At 34.3% G+C, this 23,652-nt stretch overlaps 1 protein-coding gene across 1 annotated transcript in view; it reads right to left on the bottom strand.

Annotated features, from left to right (window-relative positions):
• Positions 1-23,652, bottom strand: part of Unc13c (unc-13 homolog C) — a 541,194-nt gene that overhangs the window by 124,843 nt on the left and 392,699 nt on the right. Inside the window, exons 19-21 of the mRNA XM_074065986.1 lie at positions 10,495-10,621; positions 5,360-5,456; positions 4,533-4,676 (exon numbers count right to left, since the gene is read on the bottom strand). Of these exons, the coding sequence (XP_073922087.1) occupies positions 4,533-4,676; positions 5,360-5,456; positions 10,495-10,621 (368 nt within the window). The remainder of the gene's footprint in view (positions 1-4,532; positions 4,677-5,359; positions 5,457-10,494; positions 10,622-23,652) is intronic.

Here is a 23,652-nt window from a genome sequence, read left to right as displayed (position 1 = left end):
ATTTGAAGATGCAAATTCTCTGGTCCTAGCCCAGATCTACTGTCAGCAACTCTACAGTTGGTCCCAGTAGTCTGTGTTTTAAACAAGCATCCAGTTGGTTTTGATGCATGCTAAACTTTGAGAATGCCATTCTAACTAATGCATGCCAGGTGAAGGTAACCATTCAGAGAGAACCTGCTGATGAAAGGGGTTCTTAGAAAGGTCTGGAAGATAGCATTTCTATGTGTGTGAGTTTAACTTATGATTTTGTCTTTTGGGAAATCTGGGCTAGAAAAATGAGAACAGTGCAGAGAGAGACCACAGACAGCCTAGCAGGGGATGTTTGCATATTGTTCCACAATGAAATACAGTCTAAATGAAGAAATAGTCATGAGAAGTAGAGGGCTCATTTATGGATGTGACAAAAGAATTGCTATTCAAAGAGCTCCAGGAAAGGAAGATTGTTGCAAGTAAGCAAGTGACTCCGCTGTACTTAAAGCATTAGGTAGAATGACTAAAATGTCTCCTAGCCTCAATCATTTCTGATTTGACATTGGCATCAAATGGGATGGTCACCAAGTACTCAGACAAAGAGATTGTGGTTTCCCAAGCCTATGCCACGCTAGAAAGAGTGGGCTGAATATCCTGTTAACACATCCAGTGATTTCATCTTCTGCACTATTCTTATGAGTAAATTAAGAACAAGATCCATATTTCATTCATGTTTTATACAGCAGTGCAAGGAGCACAAGAAGACTGTCCTTTAGTTCAACAACAGAAGAAAAGCAACTTCAATTCTTCACGTCCTATATTTTAATACATTTAGCATATGATAAAGTCCCCTGCAGATGCCTGGGTTTGGTATTAAGGGTAAAAAGAAATGATGAGATTCTGTTCTCCGATGTACTAAATGATTTCTGATCACATTAGGCTTCAAAGGGAGTGCAGCTTAGTGGTTATAAGCATTGCTTCTGTATCATTTCTAGTTTGGTGCTTTGTTTCAATTTTTTAAATATTTTGAGTCTGTATCATCATTTAAATGAGAGAAGATAATAGTACCCATTTCATGGAGTTATCACAAAGAAAAGTGAGATACTCTATGTATTCTTATTGGGGTTACAGAAAACAAGGACTAGGAATAGATGTGTCTTGTTCATCATAATAACTCCAGCATTTGGCAGATAGGTACATAGCCAGGACTCAATTAATCTGTGCTATTTTAAAGAAATATCAAGGATATCATCACTTCATGTCTCTTTTGTAAATTAAATTACCCATTCTTGTCAGGAGCAGCAGTGTAGCTGTAGCAATATTCACTACCTATGTACCTACTTCATGATTCCTCTTGGCTTCTGAGTGTTCCTGATAAGAAGTTTGCAGCATTTTCTGTGCTACCTTGTTCAGTCTCACATTCTCAGTAGTAAGAACAAATTATTCCTGTAAATCCCAAAATGTCTGCACACATTGTGTTAAGACATTAAATCAATCTAAGTCCTAGAAAGAGATGGGTAGTGTTTTCAATACTAGTGATCACATTTGATGGAAAACAAAACAAACTCCAAATAGTTATTTCGAAAATAGTGACTTATATTAACTATGAATTCTCATTTTTATATACTTCTTTAACATTAAAATAGAAATTGGAGATAAAAAGGCTGACACCAGTAAAATGGATTTGAATGTTTACTTGTTTTAACATTTATGTAATTGAATTTGCTTTTTATTTTGCATTGTAAGTCAATGTGAGAGATAGAAAGAATATCACCATGATTTTTACATTCTCACAAAATAGAATTTCTTTTTCAATGTAACTTACTCATGTCTACTTTCCCAAAAAATGTTTCTTATTGATGCTACACTATTTTCCTGTGATGTGAATTGGATGTTAGTGAATTTCCATGGATTAAAGATTTTTACGTAATTGAATTTGTTTTTTTTAAATTGAATCAGCACTGAGAAAATCATCAGGAGCCTTCTTTCTTCTTGCTTAGATAGTATGTTTTCCTGGATGTGATTCTCATAGGATGTTCTTTGTGATCTCCCATTCCTTGGTACTCTGCTCTTGTTTGTGGGGTTCTATACCCAGCATAGTAAGAATGCTTACTATGCTGACTTAACAGGTGCAGGTAGATTGGAGTTGGTGAGGGGTAGAGAGTAGGCTGGAGCCCAGGGTCAGGACCTCAGTTCAGCATTCCTCTTTTCTCTCACAGTGCTCCTGTGTCTTCCACCTGACATATCATGCTGCCTGACTCCTCTGCTACTAAATTCTAGTTACTTTCATAATATTGCATACCATTATCAGAGTACATTACTAAATACATTAACTGTGAGATTTTCATTTTTAATATTATCCTGTTTCCACTATAAGTTGTACAGAATTCTAAGAATAGCATGTGACATACTTTTTCAAACACTGTTTTCCTAATGACCTTGTTTCATTTCATTTTTATTTTTTGGCATTTACCCAACATTTAGCTGCTAGTCACGAAAAGACAGAAGTTTTAGAATAATTTTGCAGATTTCACCACATTGGGAAATTATAATCACCTACTACCAAGAAAATCCTTTATAGGAATGATCTAAATAATCTATTTTGGGCTCTTATCTTAGAAAGTAAGTGCTTACTTCAGTTACTTTACTAATAAAGACTTCACTTCACTATATTTCATGGGAAATAAATGTTGTAATAGAGGGTAGGCAGATAGTTTGTCTGGTCCCCAGTAATTCAGAATGTGACTGCATTTGGAGATAGGGTATTTAAAGAGAGAATTAAGTTAAAATCATGCCTCTAGGTTGGGTTCTAATCCAATTTGATTGGTGTTTTTATTAGAAGAGGAAATTTGGGCACAGAGACACCAGAGATAGGTGCACAGAGGAAAGTCCATGTGAGGACACTGAGAAAAGTGAACATTCTGCAAACTAAGGAGAGAGGCATCAAAAGAAACTAAACCTATGGATGTCTTGATCTCAGACTTTCAGCCTTCAGAACTGTAAAAACATATATTTCTATCATTTGAGATATTCAGTATGTATTTTGTTATGGCATCCCTAACAAATTAATACAAGATCTTAGATACTATACAATTCAAACTGGACTTTGGCATTTTCTTATTTTCTAACATGCATAACACATGTAAATACATAAATGTATATATTCATTTTGTGTGAGTTTACAGTTTTGATGCTCCATTACAAGTTTTTTGAGGTCAAAGATTATGAATATTCATAACTACACTTTCAAAGTGGTGTGCAAGTGAGGCTGTCAGTAAGCTCTGATTGAATGAACATCTAAAACCCCAGTCATCCCTCAACCCATGGAGCCTGACTTATGTTCAGATGAGTCAGATGCAGAAATGTGCCTAGTCCCCCTAAATTAATATGTTTGTCATGTAACCACCATGCTTAAAGACTCCAAAATGTTCAGTGTTTCCTAAAATGACCAATAAATTAAGTGCAAACTCTGTAGACTGTGAACTAGAATTCTTCAAGATCTGAGCACTTCTTCATCCTCCCAACCTGTCCTTCTGCTTCCCCTACCCTGACTATCATGCTCTGCCTTCCCTGCTCTTTTGTTCTGGTTATTCCTTTGGTTGAGAATACTTTTCCAAATTCATCTCTCTTTTTTTTTTTCTTTCTGGTGCTGGTACTGGGGTTTGCACTCTCAGGGTCTCACACTTACAAGGCAGGAGCTCTACAACTTGAGCCAAACACCAGGTCCTAAATTCATCTTTTCAGACATTCATCAGCCCTACTCCTACAATGAAGCCAATACTTCAGTCCTCATCAAATATCCTTCCACTTAACAGTTGAAGCTGAATTGTGTCCCTTTCTTTGTCATGTTCCAATTAGTGTATGATATGTGGTCTTGAGTATTATATGTGATTTTTTGGAGGTATGATTTTTTTTTTTCAGTGCTGGTGATGAAGCCCAGTGCCTCATTCATGCTAGGTAAGCAACTCTACCACAAACACCCAGCCCTGCTTCCTCTATTTCTTACATTTTCCTCGAAACTCTTAGCAAAGTTGAAAGCATTTGTCTTACATTTTAAGAAGAAAAAAACCCAATTATCTCATAAGAGATAATTGGCCCAAGTCAATCTATCACATAATAAAAATTCATAAAAGTAAATTAAAACACCTAAATTCACATAATAGTTATTGGCTGATTTATAATCAGAATCCAATTTTCATGATTCTAAGTCCACTCTGTGTTTCAGTCTACTATAGTGTCTGCTGAAGACTATTTGCCAATTTGAATATGAAATGCCAATGCTTATCTTCAGCCAGAAAGTATCACATTTGACATGGAAATATTTGGCTATCCATGGGAATCTCTTCATTTACATATGACATCACCAATGTTAACAATAAACAGGCTTTTAAGATGATAAATCCACATAAAAGAAATAGTAAGTATAGGAAATCAGATGACAAACTTGCCAACAACTGAATCTATCAGTAATGGGGAAGTGGTGTCAGAGAAGGCAAATAATACAAAAACAACATTTTTCAGGTTGCCACAGTCCCAGAAAAGATGCGATCTAGGTAACCTACCTTTGCAAATCTTCTCACTAAGTGAGATAGTGCTTCAGGATTTGGACATTCCAGTTTCTTAATTATCTCAAAGCTCTGATTAAGCTGAGCAAAGACATCAACCACGGAGCAAGAGAAGAGGGCATGATCAGATGTCTGCTGGAACTGAGGGGAAAGGAGGCAAAACCAATTCCATAAGCTCATTAGGGAGGTGTAGAAAGAAACTCATTATTTCACATAAACCATTGAATTTCCTATATAATGTACCTACATTTTCCCAATAATGAAATGCCTGCTCATTTTCAAATAATTCAACTACTTTTCTAGAAATTATAGTGGAACTGATATCATGGGGTCAGCTACTGCTAATTGTCTTTCCCATTGCTGAATTAAGAGATGGATTCTTTCACATTTCTGTTCTATCACAGGCATTGAGGTAGTTTAGTGATCTGGTTTTGGCCTAAGATTTTGCATTGCTGCAGAGGGACAGGGAGAGCGTGTATTCTTAATCTAGAGATTCTGGAAAGTTTCCAGGACAAAAAAAGTTTTGTACAAACCTGGGAAGTTATAGAGACTGATACAAGAAGTAAAGAAGCATCTTGGGACAAAGTGGTGATTGATTTTGTTTGTTTGTTTGTTTGCTTTTAATTTAAGTAGTTCCCTAAGGTTCTGATAAGCCCTTTGAAATTGTTTTAACTTTATTTTGGTCATTGGGGAATTAAAACAAAACTGAACTAATAACACAAAATTGAACTAATAATAATGAGCCTAACATTTCCCACTAACTTAAAGATAAGCAATGTGATGGAGTCATGGTAATAAGCAATCTTAAACTACTTTAAACTCACTCCATCTTTTTTGTCTCTTCCCAGTGCTCCATGAAGGAATTCCATTGACAAGTCTTCATTTTCATCTAGCCACTGCATGACAAAAGGTTCAAACCACCTAAAAATAATAGTACAACAAATGGCGTTATTTGAATATAATTAACAGGAATGTCGCCCCTTTCCTGCATGAAAGTAATTTAGGTTGAGAAATCTTTCATTTTCTTTTTCCAGTTTTGCTTCCTCAGAGATCTTCGCCTTTTGTTTATCAATATATTCCCCTCTCTTTTACCTTCACACTCTCTGTGCTATTCCCACAATGCCTCAAATATGTTCAGTTTCCAAATCCCACTCTACAACCCCTCCACATTTTAACCTCTACTTAAGTAAACCTATGTGCTGTAGCCCTATCATGCCATTCCAATATTTCTTAATTTTTTTCCTTCTGGCATCTACACATTCCCAGCAATCTCCTTTAAATGATGCTTTCCTCTGGCTTCTTAGTTATGATCTATAATCTACAACTGGTTTTTGTGACTGGTCTGAGATAAACTTAAAGATACTTTTTCCGTATGGATGCCAGGTTGATACAGCGCCATTTATTAAAAAGACATCATTAATCAAAGTCAGGCGATGAATGACATTATGTGTGAATCTGTCTCTGAACTACTTTGTTTCACTGGTGCCATTTACTAAAACTCCACACTCTTTGGTAACCATATCTTTTGTTTGTTTCTTTCTTTGTTTTGTAATCTCATATCTCAGGAAAATGTTTTTTAATTTCTTTTGTTCGTATGTGCATACAATGTTTAGGTAATTTCTCCCCCCTTCTCCCCATCTCTTCCCTTTCTTCCCGCCCCCTAAAGGTAACCATATCTTTTTAGGAAGTCCTGATAACAAGTGGCATAGTTCTCCAGCTTTTAAATCCTCTTCAGGATTGTCTGAATATTTTTGGCCCTTTAAATTTTGAATAAACCTAGATTATTATTTTTTTGGATTGCATTGATTCTGTGTGTCAGTGGGGAAGAGAATATTATATTATTTATAATAATTGTCCTATTTAGAAGTTGTGTATATTTTATTTAGTTCATCTGAAACATCTCTTAGTAATACAGTTGGTTGAAAAGAGGGGGTATACATCCTTATTTATTGTGTTCTCAATAGGTTTTAGTTGCAAGATTTAAAAAAAAATGGTCTAAGTTTTCCTTTGTTCTCTGGAAAAGTTGGCAAAATAGGTGATAGTTCATTAAAATTGGAAGAATTCTTCCATTTGGAAGAATTCCATTTGGAGCCATGTAGGCTAGAGATTTTATTTGTGACATGACTTTTAATTAAGGATTCAGTTTTAAAAATAGCTACTGGCTTATTCAGATTTTATGTTATTCTTAGCTTAGTAAGTTCTATTTTAAGAGGAAGTTACACATTTTATCTAAATTGCTAAATGTCCTTTTTCATGATTAGTAATATGTGCTGCCTCTATCTTTTTTCCCATTTGCCTTACTAAGGATTTTTTTTTATTTTATTAGTTTTCAAAGGTTAACTTTTAGGTTAGCTAATTTCTCTTAAGTTTTCATATTGTTTTCTTCTTTTATTTTTCTATTTTCAAAGATCTTCATAGAGACCTATTTTGTTGATTTTTACCCCTTCTTCATTTCAAATACATAAAACTAAAGCTATAAATTTTCCTCTATTTTCTGGTTTAGCTGATCTCATATTTCAATATGCCATATTTTATTACTGCTTATTTTAAAATATTTTGGAATTTTTGTGATTTCCTTTTTGGCTCATGACCTATTTAGAATATTCTCATCAATGTCTCTGATGATTTTCTAGTCGTCTTTTGGAAATTTATTTCTTGTTAATTCTACCATGGTCCAAGAATATACAGGAATTGTTTTCAGTCCTTTAAAATTCATTAGACTCTCTTTATGGCCCACCAGATTGTCTATTTTGTTAAATGCATTGTGTGTACTTGGTAACGATATGTATTTTGTCATTGTTGGCTATAAAATTTTATATATGTGTATGTATATAAAATGAAGTCTGAAAAATTGTGGAAATTCTGGATCATCAAATATAGATATGTAGATTTTTGTGTAGAGATAGACATTGCTAAATGAGTTATTCATAGTAACATCTTTGTTATTACTGATTTTATTCTGTATTATCTGATTCTTCAGTCCATTCCTGAAGAAGCATAATATCCAAACAGAGCTGTGCATCTGTTGATATGTCTTTTTACTTGTGGCAATTTTTGCTTTATGCTTTGCCAATATTACAATATATATTTAGAATTGATAACCATTTGTTAAAATGGTAATTTAATCATCATAAAATATTTCTATCTCTCAAAATATTTTTATTTTAAAATCTAGTTCATCTGATATGAGCATAGCAGTGTCAGCTTTCTTTCAATTATTGGTTCTATCTTTTTACTTAGACTTGTTATGCCCTATGTTTTGGCTAAATCCATTCCTTGAAGCCAGAACATTTTAAGATTCTTTTCATTCTCTTTGGTTTTGTTTTTATGCTGTATCTGCAGACAATTTCCCTTTCATTCAGCCTGTTTAGGATTTACAGAATGTCTTGAATTGTGGCTTTGTGTTTTCCATTAATTTACAAAATCCATATAGTATCTTTTCAAAGATTATTCTGGTACAGTTATGAGTTGCTTAGTGATGAGGATATGTTCTGAGAAATGCAGAAGGCAATTTAATCATTGTGTGAACACAATAGTGTTGCCTGGTGGCCTTTAATTTTTTGATGAGTATCAATTATATTCTTTCTATGAAAACTTTTGGTCCTTTTTTTGATCATTTCCTTCAGGGAGGATATAAAATTTTAGGTCCTCCAGGGATCTTATGTATAAGGCTTGGGGTATTTGAAATATTCCTTCTTTTCTAGAAAACTTCACTTCTTACTTTTGTTCGTATAGCATAGTAAGACTGCTAAAGTCTCCAATTAGTCTTAATTCTCTTAGTGCCTGGTTTCTGCTTGAATTTTTCTACCTGAATCGCCACACATAGGATGATTAGGAATTGGAACATACCTCCAGGAGGAAGCAGTTTGTAGTGTTGTGCTCATGTCTCTGGAGTTCCTTTTCTCTGTGATCTTGGTTCCACAAGTCTAAGCAGCCTTCATAACCCTGGACACCAATACTAGTTTGGTAAGCCCAGGGAGATTATTCTAGACTCTGAGCTATTGGTCACTGTTTGGCCTCCAAGCCTTACGTTGCAAATTTGATAAATAAATGTGGTTGGGGAGGATGGACAGAAGATGTCCTCAGTACATTTTTCTTTTCTAGGGACCTTAACTTGTCAGTTCCTGGTTGCCTTGGTTGCTCTCTGATGCAGTTTAATTTGATTTGGTCTTCCATAAACACATTAGTTTGACTTTATTTTAATGTAGTAAGCCTAGACAGGTCAGAGGCAGATGTTTCTGGAAAAAGTTCCTTCATTTTACTTTCTTATTCCCAATCAATAATACCACTACCAAGTATTTCTGAACACATATTTCCTGTTTAACTCTTATTTGATCCTCATATATATTTAGGTGACAAATTCTCTAAATTCTATCTGTAATATTTCTTACCCACATACTTTTACCCTTTGCATTCGCACTTCAAGTACCTATATTAGTGCTATAAAAGGCTATATGTTAGTACAGCCTTTTAAATTAGACTGTGTATGCTTTTATTTTATTTTTAATAATTTTATTTGACAAAATTGTATATATTCACTATGTGAAACATATTTTGAAATAGGTATAATGTGAATAATGGTAAAATTGACAACTTATGTGTTACTTTACATACTTATGATTTTTGTGGTGAGAACATAAGACTAATTTTTAGTCATTTTCAAGAATACAATTCACTGTTATTAACTAAAATCACTATATTATACAATGGATCTCTTGAACTTATTCCTTCTAACTGAAGTTTTGAATCATTTGGCCAACATCTTCTCACTCTCCTTCATGGTATAAATTTTGAACTTGCCCCACTATCCTGTTCCATTTCTTGTACTTGTACATGGGAAGTACATCATCATTACATTGCTCATTGCCTTCTAAATCCCTGATTCCCATTTTCTGTCTTTTCCATTCCCACAATGCCTAATGAATTCCCACAATGCAAGCCTTATAGCATCTATTTACAATTATGTAGTTCAAAACTACTTTTCATATATCAATTTTCTACTGATTTTCTTAAAATACCCGAGAGTCTCCTAGAATAACACTATTTCCTATGGCCCATAACAAAATATTCCAAACTCTGTAATTATACTCACAACTCCCATTTCCATCTTAATGCTTTTCTCTCTCTTTTTTTTATCATAATCTAACCAATTTTTCAGTCTACAATAAATACTACCACATTTGTAAATACTGTGTGGAGCCCAATACTATTTTCAATATTAACGCATTATTTTTAATAAGATACATCTCACACCATTGTCTCTGTTTTGTGAGATTATATTGTACTTTGTATATGCTTCATTTTGCTTTGCTTCATCTTACTTTGTGCACTTATCAATATCTCCTAAGTGTAAATTCCTTTCAGGAAGAGGTCTTTATCTAATGCACTGTGGCTCTATATACCACGTAGCATAGTGCCTGGAATGTGGAAGACCCCTTTTAATAGAATAAAACAGAATTCTGAATCACATCAAATGCAGACTGCTCCCTATATAACTGTGCGATTACAAGTGTGTTTGATAGAGAAAGATTTAATAAATGAAAGTATTACTGTTAAATAATGGTCTCTATTTCAGAAATATGAATTTCTAAGACAGCTATAACCTTGAAGTGAAGGGAAAATCTGATTATAGATCAATATCAAACACTCATTTTTTAAAAGAAAAATCGCATTCTAGCACTTTTATAGGAAATAATTTCATCATATGAACCATATTCTATTCTACAGTTCTTTCTCTTTGAGTTGAAAATCCAAGTAAGGCGTACTTGAAAAATTCATCACGTTTCAATTAAATATGGTTCTCAAAGGCATGCAAACCGTTTGACATTAGTATTATGACAAAATGTCTGCATTCCAATAAAGACAATAAAGAGATTTTTAGTGCTGCACAAGTCAGCTGCTATGTTACAGAACTGTGAATTGAGAACAAATGGGGAAGAGGATGAAAATCACTACTTACAAGGAATACTCAGGAACAGCATCCTTGAAGGCAGGAAGTTCTCGCACATATTCATTATAAAACCATTTCACTTTGAAATGCAAATTCATATAATCGGTGCTTTTGCATAACTGTTGCTTCTCATGTTCTGTAACCGATAAAATCAACCAATTAATACAGTTTGGTTTGCCAATGATGCTGCTGTATTCCAATTTACATTTATCATTAGGTATTTCTACAAAGAAGAAAATAGTGTATTAGAGGGGAAGGCAAAGTCCTAGGAGCACTCCTGAAATTTTACGATATGCAAAAATAATCATAGGTCCCAGTAAGGTAGGTTGAGCAGTATTGGAGAATAACTTGAATGTTCTAATGTCTCTTATGAAAAAGGTGAGAATTCTGATGCAGCTAAAGAACAAAAACTCCAAAATTTTTCCATTTATCTGGAGCCTTTCATATTTTGGCTACTTTTAGCCTGATGCAAAGCGGTAGAAAGAATTAAAATTCTAAGAATGGACAAAATACGATTTAAAGTAGGAGTCATAATCACAGGTTAATATGGGATTGTGAATGGGGAGATCACATTTCTAGCCTTTTTTCTTTTAACACTGAAAGAATTAAGATAGTTGAAAAGAAGAGAAAAAAAATCTAACTTCTAAGTCATATAATTTTTTATTCACCTTTTAAGTTCAGCTAAAATTATATTGTACCCTGTGGCTTTTTTTATATTTCTTTAGAAGAATTTTCTAATATATGGCATTTTTTTCCCACTCTTGCTCTAAAAGTGCAGCTTAACATAGAGGACTGGACATAAAGGACTGGAGAGGAGAGGCATGTTTATTTCTGGTTTTCTCCCAGTACTAACATCTTGGCTAATTCTGCCTACAACTATAAACACAAACAAATCCAAAATATTTCTCCTAGCCCACCCCTTTCCAAACATTCTGGACCATCCTGGTTTTACATCCAATAAACAAAAGTGACTATATCCAAATGCTACCAAGGTTTTCAAATTGTGCACTTGCTGACAACAGAAACATGTGCTGCTTTGTAATGCGGAACTTGTACTATAGAAGCACTTAAGAGATACAGCAAACTAATTTGCCAGGTTCTACCTCCAGATAGCAGAAATAAAATAGATTATTGCACAAGAAAGTGTCATTTACAAGTTAATAAGCATACATTTTCTTAGTTTTCTTGGTTCTGGTTTAGCTTTTTCTTGAATCAGTAGGGTGAATATTACATAATTCATATTACTCTCAAGTAAATAGATGGGTATTTTTAGATGTAATATATATGAAGCCAATTAGATGGCTACTGAGTGATAGAATTGTCATGTGCAAGTAATCCCAGCTACTCTGCAGGATGGGGGCAGAGGATTACCAGCACCAGGACAATCTTTCTCACATTGTGAGACCCTGTTTTGCTGATCAAACCCTGTGTCATTGAGGAAATCAGGCAGGAAATTAAAAAAAAAATCCTATAATCAAATGAAAATGTAAATACTACACCAGAATCTATGGTGTAGATCTATGGATACAGTGAAAACAGTTTTCAGAGGAAGTTTAGAGTTATTATGGCTATATTAAAAAATCAGAGAAATCTCAAATAAATAATACATCTCAAAGTATTAGAAAATTAGGAACTAGCCAAACCTCAAATAATGATCAGAGAGGAAATTAATGAAATGGAAAATTAAAAATATATAAATGATTAATGAAACAAAGAGTTGGTTCTTTGAAAAGATAAACAGTGTTGACAAACTCTAAGCCAAAATCATCAAAAGAAAGAGTAAGAAGACTCAAATTAATAAAATTAGAGGCAAAATGGAATGTTACAATAGATTGCATTGAAATCTAGAGGATCATTTCTGATTATTTTGAAAATGCATATTACAAAAATTAGAAAGGCACAAGATTCTAAACACGTATGACCTATCAAAACTGAACCAAGAAGATATTTTAAAAAACAACTAAACATGTCAATAACAAGAAATGAGACTGAGGCTGTAATAAAAGTCTTCCAACAAAGAAAAGTCCATGACTGATAGATTCACCACTAAGTTTTACCAGATTTTTAAAGAATGTTTATTCTCCTCAAACTATTCCATTAAATATAAAGGGAAGAAATGCTTTCAAACTCATACTATGAAGCCAGGATTACCCTAATACCTGTGTGTCTTACAAAAACAACAACAACAAAAAATAAAACTGTAGATCAATATCCTTGCTGAATACAGTTGTAAAAAAGTTCAATAAAATACTTACAAATCAAATTCAACAGTACACTAAGAAGCTCATATACCACAATCAACTTAGCTTCATTTCAGGGATGTAGGAGCAGTTAAACAAATGCAAATCAATAAATGTAATATTGCACAAAAATAGAATCATAGATAAAAGTCACATGACTGTTTCAATAAAAAAGGCCTTTGACAAAATTCAACATCCCTTCATGATAAAAGCCTTGAAACAGCTAGGTATAAATGGATCATACATCAATATAATAAAGACTATATATGATAAACCCATTGACAGCATCATACTGAATGAGGAAAAACTGAAAACATTTCCTTTAAAATAAGGATTGAGACAAGGGTGTCTACTCTCACCAATTTTATTTAATATAGTACTTGTAATTTTAGCTAGAGTAATAAGGCAAGAAAAAAAATGAAATTTAGGATGAATGGGCTGGGAAGGTAACTCAGTTGGTATGAGTGTTCATGTAGTATACATGTAGTCTGGGTTCAATCCCTTGAACTACAAAAAAACCCCTGACAACAGTAGCAACAAAATCAACAGCAACAATAAAAACACAACACAAATAAGAAAGGAAGAAGTCAGGTTATCTTGTTGCAGATGACATGACCAGTACTTAAAAGTCCCTAAAGTCTATACTAGAGTGTCTAATAAACACTCAAAGTAGCTGGATATACAACCAACATACAAAAATCAGAACTTTCTATACACCAATAATGGACTTTCTGAGAAATAAATCAGTTAAATAATCTTGTCTAAAATAGCCTCTAAAACACATACCTAGGAATAAGCCTAACTAAGGAGGTGAAAGATCACTACAATGAAAATTATAAAACATTGAAGAAAGAAATGGAGAAGACAGTAGAAGATGGGAAGACCTCCCAAGTTCATGGATCAGAAGAATACATGTTGTTAAAATTGATTATATCATCAAAAATAATTTACAGATTCAATGCAATCCCCTATAAAATTCGAATGAAATTCTTCACAAAATTAGGAAAAAAATTCCTAAAATTCATATGGAAGCACAAAAGACCCCAAATAGCCAAAGCATTCCTGAGCAAAAAGAGCAGTGCTGGAGTACCACAATACTTGATTTTAAATTGTAATACAGAACCATAGTAACAAAAACAGCATGATATTGGCATGAAAACAGACATGTAGACTAATGGAATAGAGGACTGAGAAAAAAGCCCACATGCCTGCATCCATTTGATTCTTGACAAAGGTGCCAAAAACTCAAGTGAAATAAAAGGCTCTTCAACAGTGGGGCTATCCACACACAAAAGATTAAAACCAGATCACTCTTTCTCATCTTGTGCAAAGATCAACTCAAAATGGATCAAATACCTTAATATGAGACCTGAAACTTTGAAACAACTAATGGAAAACATAGGGGAAACACTTCAAGAAATAGGCAAAGGCAAGGATTTTCTGAATTAGGGCTTCAGTAGCTCAGGAAATAAAAACAAGAACTGACAAATGAATTACATCAAATCAAAATGCTTCTGTACAGCAGAAGTGACAACCAAGAGAATGGGAGAAAGTCTTTGCTAGCTATTCATCTGACAGAAGATTATACCAAGACTATGTAAGGAAATCAGAAAAGTTATCAGCAAAGGAACAAGTAATCCAGTCAATAAATGGGCAAATGATCTGAATGGACACTTCTGAAACAAAGGACAAATGGCCAATAAATGTATGAAAAAATGCTCAATATTTTTAGCCATTAGGTAAATACAAATCAAAACTACATTGAAGTTCCATCTCATCTCACTCAGGGGAAAAAACTGCTGGTGAGGATGTGGGGGAAAAGAGATCACTTATATTCTGTTATTATGAATGTAAGTTAGTACAGCAAGTATGGAAATCAATTTGGAGTTTCCTTAAAAAACGAAAAATTGAACTACAACATTATTCAGTGATACTACTCCTGTTTATATATTTGGAAGAAATTAAATCAGCATACAAAGTAGATACCTGTATACCTGTCTTTACTGGGAGCCCAAGTCATAATAGCCAAATTATGTGCCCATTTGTTCATGAACAGATGAATGAATGAAGGAAAAAGTGTACATAGACAATGGAATTTTACTTAGCCATAAAGAAGAATGAAATCATGTTATTGACAGAAAAATGGGAGATCATAATGTTAAGCAATGCATGAATATAAAATATAATGATATATGGATATAGTTAAGTATCCAAATATTACCATTCCAAGTAGAAGACCCAAACAGATACATTGATAATTAACTTTTAACTTTTACTTTTGCCAACTTTCAACCTATTAAAATGTAAATGGTGTAACATAATTTTTATCACATCAATATGAGGGTATATTCATTGAAGTGGAAAGATAGAATACATTTTATTTAACAGTTTGTGAACTTGGTTTATAAACTTCATGATTTGTGGACCTCCATGTATGCTCTTGCCTTTGCAAATGTTAAGAATGAGCCTGACTTAACGGCTCTCCTCTTCTGGGAGTATCTGTCTATGACCAGACTCCAAAGAAAAGGGCAACCCAGTTTCATTTAATACTCCAAATGTTTATTGAATGTATCTTTACCTGGGATCTTGCACCAGGTCATGTGCGAGGCAATAGAAATACAAAATGAAGGTCACATGTTCTTGACATGAGGTGTATTCGAAGTTGGGAGGAGGGAGGATATATTAACAGTCATTCAACACAATACAGCAAGCACAAGGATCACAGGATGCACTGATTTATAGGATGTCATAATCTCTTGGAGGAGAAAAATTTAGCCCAAATTTAGGCTTTAAGTGAACAATTAAACAGAGAAATGATTAGCAGTTTAGTTTAGTTCTTGGAAAGGACTTTGCATCAGAGAAAGCATATTATATAACATAGGATCTATTTTTCTTCAACTTTTTTTTTTCAGTTCTGGGATTCCAACTCAGGACCTCATGCTTCCTTGGCAAGCGCTCTACCACTTGAGCCACACCACCAGCCCTATTTCTTCTAACTTGAAAGGGATACACTTTAGACATACATGTCTGTACTCTGAAATTATGTAACTAAGTTTCCAATTAAAATCTTTGGCTAATTTCTTATCTTCAATTATGTTTTAAAATATTTTGATGATAAGTTTGGGTGAACCCTGAATTTATGTTGTATAATAATAGGACAGGTTTCACCAATCTGTGGCCCTCACAAAGCTTTGGAAAAAGGTAAAAGTGAGATTTTCAGATAGGACCTTCAGAATTTGTTCATCCTTTGTGCTCTTCATCTCCATAACTGCAGAAGTTGTTTTTTTCTCCTGAGTTCTGTGTTCTCAGAATTTACAGACCTCCCCAAACCCATCCTCCTGAGCTCTGCAATCTTCCTACACTCCTACAGCCCCTTCATTCCTTCCTTCCCTCCTTCTCTCCCTTCCCTCCCTCCTTCCTTCCCTTCCCTTTTCTCCCTTCCCTCCCTTCCTCCCTTCAGTCCCCTCTCTTCCTCCCTCCCTCCCTTCCTCCCTTCCTTCCTTCTTCACAGTTCCAGGAAAGAAATACTTCTTTCTAATTTACTGTAGCTACATTGACCAGGCCACTTCTTCCCTACCTCCAATCTCTGCAGTGAAAATGGATATGAAAAAGAGATAGGAAGGACACCACTGATGTTTCTCAAAGATTAAGTGTGTTGTTATTTTTGTTTGGAGAATAGGTATTTTGGTTCTTAGAATGTATGTGGTAGAATAACTTAAACTCTCAGGGTTTTACCAGCCCCTTTGCTGAAAAGAAAAATCAATGAAACTAAAGAATTACTACTAGTTTCCTCCTAACAGAATGGTTTGTAAAACCATAGTTTCTATCCTCCAACTGATACTTCTTGCTCTCTGAGGACAAAATAGGAGATGAGTAACAGCTGTTTTCACATTTTACCAATTCAACGAGAGAGTAATTGACAGCTCAACATGTATTAGGCTCCTTCTGCTAATCTAACAAGAGATTTGCCATGTATTAAGGAATTTTATGACAGAGTTCTGATCTTGAGGACAGTGCAAAAAAAGAAGAAAGTGTGAAGAAACGGTGTATTCTCTAAAGAGGTCCACCTATGAAGTTTGCTTTGAATCACAATTCTACTTTGGCCTCCTGCATAGATAGAATTACAGGTGTGCATCAACACCCCTGGCTTGAATTTATTTTGTTGGTGGTGGTACTGAGGTTTGAATCTAGGACATCCTCAGGCTTGCTGTGTAGGTGTTCTACTACTTGAGCTATCCCACCAGCCCATTTTGCTTTTAGGTTTTTAATCCCCCAGATAGGGTCTCTCACTTTTTGCCCAAGTCAGTCTGGTCCACAATCCTCCTACCTATGCTTTCAAGGTAGCTGGGATTACAGATATATGCCACCACCCCAGAATTGTTTGTTGAGATGGGGTCTGGCTAACGTTTTGTCCAGGATGACCTCCCACACTCCCAATCTCCACCTCCCAAATAGCTGGGATTAGAGGCTTAATCCAAGGTTGTTTTAGAGACTGGTCTTGCTGACTTTTTAAAAATTTTTGCCTGGGGTGAACTTAAACTGCAATCCTCCTGTCTCTGTCTCTCAAGCATCTGGGGCTAGAGTCTGTGCTGCCCCACCCAGCCCTTCTGTTTCTTTTTAAAACTATATATTTATGCTACTATGATCTGGAAATTGTTTAGTGTCCCAGGAGGGTTCAAGTGCTGGAATATACTCGTCATTGTGAGGTGTTATGAGGATGTAAAGTTAATCCAACTATGATAATTACAGGTGAGAATTAGGGAAAATATTAGATTAGATAAAGTTATTAGGGATGGAGCAAATTATCAAAACCTTTAGAAGGAGAGGGAGAGAGACCTTAGAGACACATGGACACCTGTGGCCCTGCTCTGAGGTGATACAGCCATGGGAGCCCTCATCAGAACCTAGGTCATGCTGTTTGGACTCTCAGCCTCTAAAACTGTGAGGTAAATAAATCTTGTTTCTTTGTAAAGTTTGCCTGCTTTGGGTATTTTGTTTTAATAATGAAAAAATGACTAATATGCATATATACACATATATCTGTATTCAGGCTGTCTCTGTGGAATTTTATTAGTGTAACTTCCATTAATCCTATTGTGAATTGATCATCATTACATGAAAGAACAGTTGGTCAAACTTGTGAAATTCCTGTTAAGGTGAAAGCATATAGATTCTGGATGAAAATAATTATAGAATTAAATTCATAAGCCTTGTAGATACACTAACAGCAACTTTTGCCTTCCTGATATTCTTGTCTCATACTTATATTCTGTCCAGTTATTACCAATTCAATGACTCTATGAAACGTGAGTTGCCATTGTTCCAAAATCCAAAATTCATTTTTTCTCATGTATTCTTTCTCTCATAATGTGCAACTGCATATTACACAGGAGAAATTTCAAATAAACTACAGCTGCATGCTAAGTACTGTCTACAAATACAATATAAGAGATTACAATAACCAATTTAAAACATACTTCTAGTTACTTTGGATGTAACTCAAATTACATACAAGGTAAAGTCTGATAATTTAGAAGAGTGTAATTGTTTTCCTTTAACTGGTGTTTATTAGCATTCCTTGGAAAGAATGTACTTTTTTTTAGGAAGTTAGTGTTTGCACATGAGGTGTTATGTATAATGTAGAAATGTATGATTGTATATTGGCTTCATGATAGGGATGGTGTACACTTAGCCCATTCTTATGCTGAAGGTACATGAGCTGGCATCATGACAGTGTCCTTTTTCATTCTTTAATTTGCAATGTCATTTTATTAGGTAAACACTCTGTTTTGTCCTATAGCTGATAGCATATAATTTTGCTAGAACATCTTATGTGTTCATCTCAGGGTTTGATAGGGAAGATCTGGGAGGACTATAAAACAAAAAGGCTGTGTTAGGGTCTAAGGTACATGATGTTTTCCTATATATTGTGTGCTCAGAAGCACAAAAATTAATCACCCAGGAAATTTGGTTCTGAAATCAGAATGTGTGAGATTATTGCAGATGCATATGTACACATAGACATCCATCCACAGTACTATATATTTATATGGACAACATGTAGATGGAGATTATGGGTTCTCCTTCATACATTGAAAATGCTAAGCCATGTAAGCACAAGCAAAATAAAATAAGGTGAACAAGAATAACCACTTTCCAGTTTAGATAAGCCTTATAAAGATCTAATAATACCAGTATCACTTTAGAGATTAAATATTACCTAAATTTCTGTCTGCAAAAAAGTAAAATATGATATTAACAAGGTAAAGGCTGGAGTAATGAAATAAAAATTTAAAAATGATCATGTATCACATGTTAGGAAAAAATACTTTGTACTAATGGCAATCTTCCATGAATGAAAATAGGCAAAGAGGAAACATTAATCATTATAGAATTACATTAAGAATCACTGACTGCAGAGGAACAAATATCATTCATTTTGTAGGGTATGAGAAAAACATATAGGGCTGGGTACTCAAGTGGTAGAGTGTTTGCCTAGCAAGCATGAGGCCCTGTGTTCAATCTCTAGTACTACAAAAGAAAAATATGTTTTATGATACATTTGTGACAACCAAGTCTTAGAAAAATTCCAGGAAAATAGAGATAAGTAAAATTTTAATGAAGAACCTTACCCTTGGGAGCAGTACTTGGCAGTCCTGCTCATAAGTACTGCTAATCTCTGAGTGAAAGCCCAGAAAACCAACCAAGGCTTCCTGGATTCACTGAACTAGGAATGATGTAGGAGCTAGACATACCTAATAGGTATACTCTCTGACACATCTACTTAAAATTCAACCCTCGAAGTTATGCCGGTAAGTTTAGAGTAAGCAGTCACTCCATGGAAGAATGCTATATGACTTGTCTGAGTCATAGACCCTGGGAACCAGGAAGCAATACAAGGGCAGATCCATATAACCTGGTGCTAGGAAATAGAGATGGAGAGTTATAAGGAAAAAGTGTTTGAAAATAAGGATGGTCAGCAGACTGGAACATAATGGTAAAGCTCAGGCACTAAAAGGAGCTACTGCCATTAATTGACAAATCAAGGAAAAAGGAAGGTATTAAAAAATGAACTTCACTTACTTTATATTTTTACACCAAATCCTAGAAATAGATGCAGAACAGAGTATTTCCATGAGATTTAGAACTGAGGATGGAAATACGGATTTCATTAATTTATGTAGCATATATTTATTGAATCTCTGCTATGATGCAGTGAAACAGAGTCTATTCTACATATAGAGAACACAACAAAGCAGAAACAGTGTCTCTGCTATCATGGAGCCTATCATACAGTAAGGAGAGGCAGACAATAAAAACTATAACATAACGTGAAATAGTGATAAGTGTTTTGGAAAAAAATAGTACAGGGAAAGAGAGGAGACAAGCTGAGAATGATTTTTTTTTTTTAAAATAGAGTATTCAGAAAGTCTCTAATGAGATGACATGAGAGCAGAGCTTAATGAAGTCAGAGAGCAAACCATGCAGCCATTTCCTGAAATAGCATTGTGGGTACAGAATATAACAAGTGAAGAGACACTCAAGCAAGAGTGTGCTTGACAAATTCAAAGGGATACAAGCAGACCACAGTGACCAAAGCAGGGTGGGTCAAGCCATGTTGCAAGGTGAATTCAGAAAGCAGCAGAAACAGGTCGTGTAGCATCTGGTAACTCATGATAAAGACAGTTCTCCTGGGTCACAGAGTAACACTGGATGATTTGGATCTAATGTACATTTGTAAAACAACACTTTGATTCCTGTCTGAAGAAGAGATGAGTAGGAATCAAAAGGTAAAGGCAAAAGAGAATGTAGATTGCTAATGCAGTAGAACAAGTAATCTCTCTTACTTGGGTGGTAAGAGAGATGATCGTCGTGGGCACGGTGAGACCTGGGGGTCTAGAGGGGGTCTAATCTTGGTGCCAATCTTTCCATTACATGGTCTTACCTCTCACCTCTTCCCTTCTTAAATAAATCCTCTCAGAACAGAAATGTCAGTTGAGAATTTGTGCCCCTTCCCACTTCCTTTGCATAGAACCATAGGTGAACATATATAGGGACAAATGGATGGACAGAAAGATATAAAGGTTGTATCCAGCTTGTGTCACATCCCTCTCATCATTTTCCCCTCAGTCTTGCTGGGAGTAGAATAAGTTGTCAATGAATTGATGGAAGATCTGTTCAGCCTAGGACTTGCTCTATAGGTTTTTGGTTTATAGCTTCCATGGGGGAAAATCACTGTTGTATCTTAAATACTCAGTTTTCTCTGTATGTTAAGAATTGTTAATAAAATATAAAAATAATTTTCCCATAATGCAGTCCATATAAGTCAATCAGAAGTAATCCATTCCATGTATTTCTCAAAAGTTTATGAGTTTTTATAGCAAAATCATTGTTTAGTTGTTTTTATTAAAAGACTTGAATCCTTATGGATTTCACTCTGGCAATTTCCTGTACATTTTCTCATTGCTTATTTAAAAATAACCTGTGTCTGTGACTCTTTTTTTAGAAAAAAAATTGACTTCTGTCAGTTATTTGCAACATACAAAAACAAAAAGGTATGAATTTCTCTTTTTGGTATATTTCAACTAAGCTATTTTTCCTTAGCTTTCTGAGTTTGCCCTCATCTCTTTATTACACAGGATATGGAACTACTTAGTCATGAAGATGAAGTGAAAAATGGTTCACTTAGGCTATATTTTGACTGGAAATAATTAAAACATCCTAAATATTTGGTTATTTTAAAACTTATTGGTGACAATAGTAATTATCTTACATTAGTGATAATTTCTTTGCTTAATAAGTGAATTTCCTTTCTGTGTATGCCTGTTTTAGCTCCAGCATGATAGATGTAAGCTCATGGCTTTAAAACATCTGTGTAGGAGACCCTATTATTGCCTGTATCAATTTTACACTAAAAATGAATAGACACAGACATGAATATTTTCATAACCACCAGAAAACAAAACTGATAAATAATCATGGCCAGAATCTGGGAAGAAATTTCCAGAAAGCCTGGATCTATAAACTACCATAGAAAATTCAGTTGGATGTGTTATGAGCATCTAAAAACATGTCCCAAATGATAATCCTGACTCCCTTCTCATGTCTTTTATCTTACTACCCACCTACTCCCTACCTTCAGTGGCTTGCCAGGTGTGACTATGCATGGAAAGAACCAGAGTCATCTGCTGTCAAGGTGCTGTTCATTCAGAGCCAAAGTTCTCATTCTTAACCTATCCTAAGCCCACACTCTACTGTACCACTCAATGTGTGAAAAGTTTTGGAAGATCATTTCTGGAAAACAACTGGCCAGACAGTGAGTAAATAAGTAAGGAAGGAAGGAAGTGTGCAAATGTGTGTGTATGTTCTGGGAGTGTGTGAGCTTCTGTTGGTGAAAGACATGAGAAAAGGGCAGAGGACAAAGAAGGAGTATGGTTCTCACAATTAAAGTCATTTTAATATCTCAAACTTTAGTCCACTTGTTAAAATGTAGATTCCAGACCCCCACTCTCATAAATTCTGTAAATCTGGAATGAAGTGGGCTATATTACTTAAATATGCCTATTAAAAATGTGAACATCCAAGTACACATGATACAGGTGGACTGAGTGGCATATTTTGAGAGGCTTGCTATATTTCCATTCCCATGTCCACTGCAGCCTTATTCCAATAGCCAAGATATGGAAACATGTGATCATCCACTGACAGATGAATGGTTAAAGACACGGGAACAGGTGTCTATCCACCAATGACTGGATAATGAAAACACACATATTAGAACATATTTCACTCCTAAAAATAAGGAAATTCTTCCATTTGCAACAACATGGATGCACTTTGAGGACATCATGCTAAAAGAAATAAGCAAGGTTATAGAAAGAAAATGCTCTCTAGATTCACTTATATAAAGAATCTTTAAAAAAATCAAGGTCATGGTAACACAAGTAAAGTAAAAGTTAAATATAGTGTCATATGTAAGCAACAATGCTGTTTCATGAAGAAAACTTTACTAATTGCAGAGCATTGGAACTATCTGGTTTTTTATTCAAATTTTATGTATTTCACTACTGATACCATTTAGGACTCTTGAAGGAGTCTATAGTATTGTTGGAGTATTTTATTGATAAATTTCTTCATTTTATCCATGGAAATCGGTCAGTTTAAGCTTTTTATCTAGTAAGAATTTCACATATTAGACTTTCCTAGACAATTATTAATTTCATCAAGTTTTTCAATTTTTTTTATCTAGAATTTTAGATAATAGTTTCTTATGAAGTTTTAAATTTTTCTTATGTTTTAGTGGCTATATCTTTTGTGTCATCTCTTATTTGATACAGTTATGCTTTTTTCTTAATTAAATTGATTAATAGGTTGTCTATTTTGCTAACTTTTTGCAAAAATATAATTTTGGTTTATTAATTAAATTTGTTTTTTATTTTTATTCTGAACCTCATCTGTTTATGTTTTAAATTTTATTATTTTTCCCTTGTACATTCATTTTGTTTACTTTGTTGTGTTTTTCTGGATTTTTAAGTTGATAATATGGCTTACATTTTCACATGAACATATTTGTATTTTATAAAAGGACTTCTCTTTATGTGGCAGCTGAAAAGACCCATTTCTAGGTACTTGAGAAGTGTGTATATATACAGTAATGTCATACTACTAACACCCCCCAAATAACAAAATTTCTGCTCTCACAGAAGGTATAAGCATATATAAATATTAAACACAAATAAAATGAATTATATGATGCATAGGACATTTTCTGAGTGTTAAAATTTTAATATTTCTTGTTTTTGATTTTATTTTTATATTTGACAAAAATAATAGTGATTACTTATGGTGTACAGTATCATATTATGATAGATATATACATTGCAGAATGACTAAAACAGGCTGAATAACATGTCCATCATGTCATATA

Source organism: Castor canadensis, chromosome 2, assembly GCF_047511655.1.
Source record: "Castor canadensis chromosome 2, mCasCan1.hap1v2, whole genome shotgun sequence".
In the NCBI taxonomy this organism is placed as follows: Eukaryota; Metazoa; Chordata; class Mammalia; order Rodentia; family Castoridae; genus Castor; species Castor canadensis.
The sequence above is the reverse complement of the archived record's forward strand: the minus strand, read 5'-3'. Positions and strand labels throughout refer to the sequence as shown.